The sequence below is a fragment of the Apis dorsata genome, unplaced genomic scaffold, assembly GCF_000469605.1.
Source record: "Apis dorsata unplaced genomic scaffold, Apis dorsata 1.3 scaffold_78, whole genome shotgun sequence".
NCBI classification, from domain to species: domain Eukaryota; kingdom Metazoa; phylum Arthropoda; class Insecta; order Hymenoptera; family Apidae; genus Apis; species Apis dorsata.
In genome coordinates, this window is record NW_006263376.1 from 842,146 (window position 1) to 846,427 (window position 4,282).

At 26.1% G+C, this 4,282-nt stretch overlaps 2 protein-coding genes across 2 annotated transcripts in view; one reads left to right on the forward strand and one right to left on the reverse strand.

Moving 5' to 3' along the window:
* The window catches only part of LOC102672001, a 7,458-nt gene extending 4,136 nt beyond the window's left edge, over positions 1-3,322 (reverse strand). The window contains exon 1 of the mRNA XM_006610820.2: positions 2,920-3,322. Within this exon, the coding sequence (XP_006610883.1) occupies positions 2,920-2,956 (37 nt within the window). The 5' untranslated portion in view covers positions 2,957-3,322. The remainder of the gene's footprint in view (positions 1-2,919) is intronic.
* The window catches only part of LOC102672242 (HIV Tat-specific factor 1 homolog), a 33,568-nt gene that overhangs the window by 8,107 nt on the left and 21,179 nt on the right, over positions 1-4,282 (forward strand). The window lies entirely within an intron of this gene.

Here is a 4,282-nt window from a genome sequence, read left to right on the forward strand (position 1 = left end):
GTTTGTATTCGAACGATGCATTATAATTTTGTTTAATTTGATCTTTTTCAAAAATAACGATCGATCAAACCAAATGTCCATCCTTTAAAATATATTCTAAGATTCATTTGCAAGAAAGCGTACGAAATATTTCTATCGAACACGTTTCGTTTGCTTGTTTCTCTCCGTCTGGAAACCATAAACGACAAGCGGCCATGGGAATGTTGAAACTTTATCTTTTCGCGTATTCATTCGCAACTATTTTAGATGTAATCTCACCGATATTTCTACATACCCAGAGCATATATTCAACATAAATCCATCTTTTAACGGATATTGCGAACAAATTGTCCTTTCATTCATACGATATTCAATTATGATAAATATACGTATAATCACTTGTTCGTATTAATTTCTAGTCATAAATCCATAATTTCACGTGATAGATAATTTTTAGCTATATTCCAACTTTCCTATCATAAGCTTTTTGTATCAGATTTTTTTAAACCATATTTTCTATGCCATGTTTATTATTCGTTATTGTCAAATTACTTATAATTTTCTTTTTCTTATTAAAAATTAGGAAATTGATTTTTTATCCATCATGATTTAAATGATTTAATTATTAGTATTATTAGTATTATCAAAATTTTTATATTTATAATTTATTCATTGTTTATATTTATAAACAATGAAGTTAGATTATAAAAATATACTTTTTTATAAAAACAGTTTTTCACGTTTTTATAGAATATTAAAATCGCACGATTGTATTTTTCGAAAAATTTAACAAATTGTCACTAAAATTAAACAAATATATATATATATAGTTATACGATAGTATGCGCCGATAAATTAAAATATCTTTATCTGTCTTTGTCAATATTCGCATATCAATATATACGTATACGTAACCATATGGTATAAAATTGCGTCAATTCGGTAGCGATATTTTCAAAATTGGTTTATATTTCAATGATCGATAGATATTCGAAGATACACACGATACAATAACGTAACTGATTACCGGTACATGATGGACTTTGATAATTATTATTTCGTGCTAGCTTGGATATTGCCAATAATTAATATTCAAAGATAAACAGTATCCCGTTATTTTTAGATTTTCTCGTCTAGTTGTACAAGAATCATCGTATCGATACAAGTAATACGTGATATGCCCAAGATTTTTACATACTTTCAGCACAAGGTTAAATTTACACGTACTCTGTGTAATTGTTTTGTATTTCTTTCTTGGCGAGGCTTTTTAGATTGACAAATATTTCGTTTAATCTCCGATTTAACTTTGCTTTCCGATAACTTTAAAGAATATATAATATATTAGTATGTATTCTATGTATAAAAACATTTTTGATAAGGTAATTAGTTAGAACGAAACGTATGCGTGATAAGATTCCTGATTATAATTATAATCTGTATTTTGCAATTTTGACATCGATGAATAATATTGTATGATTTTGTCTAATTTTGCGATATATTTGCCATCTGATTCAATACAGTTTCGTATACAGTTTTCTGCCTATAGATTCCCGTACTCTCGAACAAAAATAGATGTCCGATTCTCTTTTGACTTCTAGCTATTCTATAGTATACGTCATGTTATTTTTTTTTATTAATCTTATTTCACATTAGTATATAAGTATAATAAGTAACGGAACGTTTTATTCCTTATGTCTCTTCTTTTTCTTTTCGGAAAAAATTAATGATTTTATTTCAAAGAAGAAAGAAAAAGGAAAAAAAAAATATATATAATTCAATTTTTTTCATTTAAATATAGCATCTATAAAATGCAATATTTCATTAATTTTCTTTCAAGATGAAGTTAAAGAATATTTTATTATAATTATGCACGTATATATGATAATGGTAATGATAATGATAATGATAATGATAATGATGTTCTTCTTTTTTAAATATAAATTACGAATATGTAAATTTGTTTACTCTTATGTAACTTTTTTATGATTAATAGAGAAAGATAAGTTATAATCAGTTAAAAAGTTATAATTCATTTCTTATCTCAAATTTTTCGATAAAAAGCTAAAATGATCGAGTTGCGATATGGGACACAGTATCATTTTTCATAATGACATAATTATGATTATTTTTTTCGCAATTTAATACACCATATATATACATATGTTCATATATTTGCCTGGCACTTACATCGCGTTACTCTAATGACTGGCATATCCTGACATGATATTTTATCATGGAAATTTCAGCCGTTGGAAATATATTTATTTTATTTTATTTTTTTTTTCTTTTTTACAAGGAAGTATATATATATATATATAGATATATAGGAATTTTTATATAAGGAAATATATAAATAGAAAAGTGCAGAAAATGAGAAAAAAGGATCAAATTGATATTCGTTTGTCACATTGAAACGATTTACTTTTTATTCCTATTTGTAAACAAACATTTTTTATTAGATTCGAGTTATAAATCATCAGATTTCGCAATTACGAATAAAATTATTTAAGATGTTTTTAAACTTTGCTTCCTGAATATTTTTCAACGATTATATTATAAATTTTTCATATTATATTTTACATAAATTTTCCTTATTTGTTTTTCAAAATTTCTCGCCTCGAAACGTTTCGGTTCGAATTTTGATGAAAAACTTGATATTCAAATATAAAATCCGATTTTTAAAAGTCATTTAAAAAAATTTTATACGGTTTATGTGAATGTTTTATATATATTCGATTTTCCCTATTAAAAGATTTAATCCATCGATTATCGATCATAAATAACAAATACGTGTAAAATATTTATTATTCGATTCTTCGACGATCTTTCTATTTATCCATCCATCCATCCATCAATTCATCAATTCATCCAAATTTCCTTTTACTCGATATTTAACGCGAATAAGAGAACAAATGTCGGATCGGTAAAATCACGCATTACCTGCGGCACAAAAAACAAGAAGCAAACACTTCCGCATGATTTTCACGTATTCTGTTATTGATTTATTCGCCGAATTGATTTATTCGTCGTTGCACAAAAGAAACTGTAGTAGATACGAATAAAATTGTCTTCATCCTCGTTTACGAGTCACACTTCGATTCACACGCATCAATATCTTTCGCAATCTTATCTTGAAATTTGGTCAAAATTTTCAGTGAAAAATTCATTAATCGATGATTTTTAATCGCTATTTTTTTCGTTGATGCGATTGTCGATCAAAAGCACGATCGGACGGAAGTGGACGCGAACACGAACGATAATGTTGCACGGTGGAAGTTGGCGAGCGACTGAAGCCGCCGCCACTTTCATTCCGCTCGATGTCAAGGTACGAGTATGCGAAGCGAGCTTTCGATCCAGACTTCTCCCCTATATATACTTACTCGATCTTCACGCTATTTTTCAGCCTTCTATATAATATAAAACTAACTATATAATATAAAATATAATCGATTACGAATAAATTTTCAAATTTCTTCTCTTCAAATTCTTCAAGTTTTTCTTATTATGAATAATCTTATTCAAATTTATTAAAATTATCGATTATGAAATCTAACTAAAATTATACATACATAATTATCTATATATTTTCTTACTCATGTTAATCATAAAAATTTTCGATGATGGAATAATTATTTTCTACACAGTTTTAAATCCTTCGTATTATTCTGTATATACTATTATTCTTCGTAATTTCTGTATGTATTATACTGTACTATAAAACTATAAAACGATTAAATATCGAATCATCATTTATATGATAATTTATCGCTTCATTGGCTATTTTATCGAATACGCAAAAATATCTATTGTGGATAAATTGAAAAATTATTTTTATTAGCTATTATTGTTATCCGTTTTTTCAAAAAAATAGAAAAAGATACGATTATGCAATCATTTTTATCACTTTCGAAAAATGATCGTATAACAATTAAACAAGAAAGATAAAGTTTATTTCGAGAAACACACTTAAAATTGAATTAGTTACTTGAATGAAATGATTATGCAAATTATTATTATTAAATGAATCATATAATTTACAATTATAAATATAAATCTTGATTTATCCTATTCAACGAATAATAACTAATTATCATATTGTAATTTATTTTCATTTTTAACTTGATAATTATAAAAATCGTATGTATCTGTAAATCTACTCGATAATTTCAAAATCAATTCGTAAAAAAAAATGGAATTAAAATTCCTTCCGTTGTTATCGCATTTGTAATTCATATCGATAAAAAATTTCTTTTTCTTCTCTCTCTCTCTCTCTCTCTCTCTCTCTCTCTCTCTCTCTCTCTCT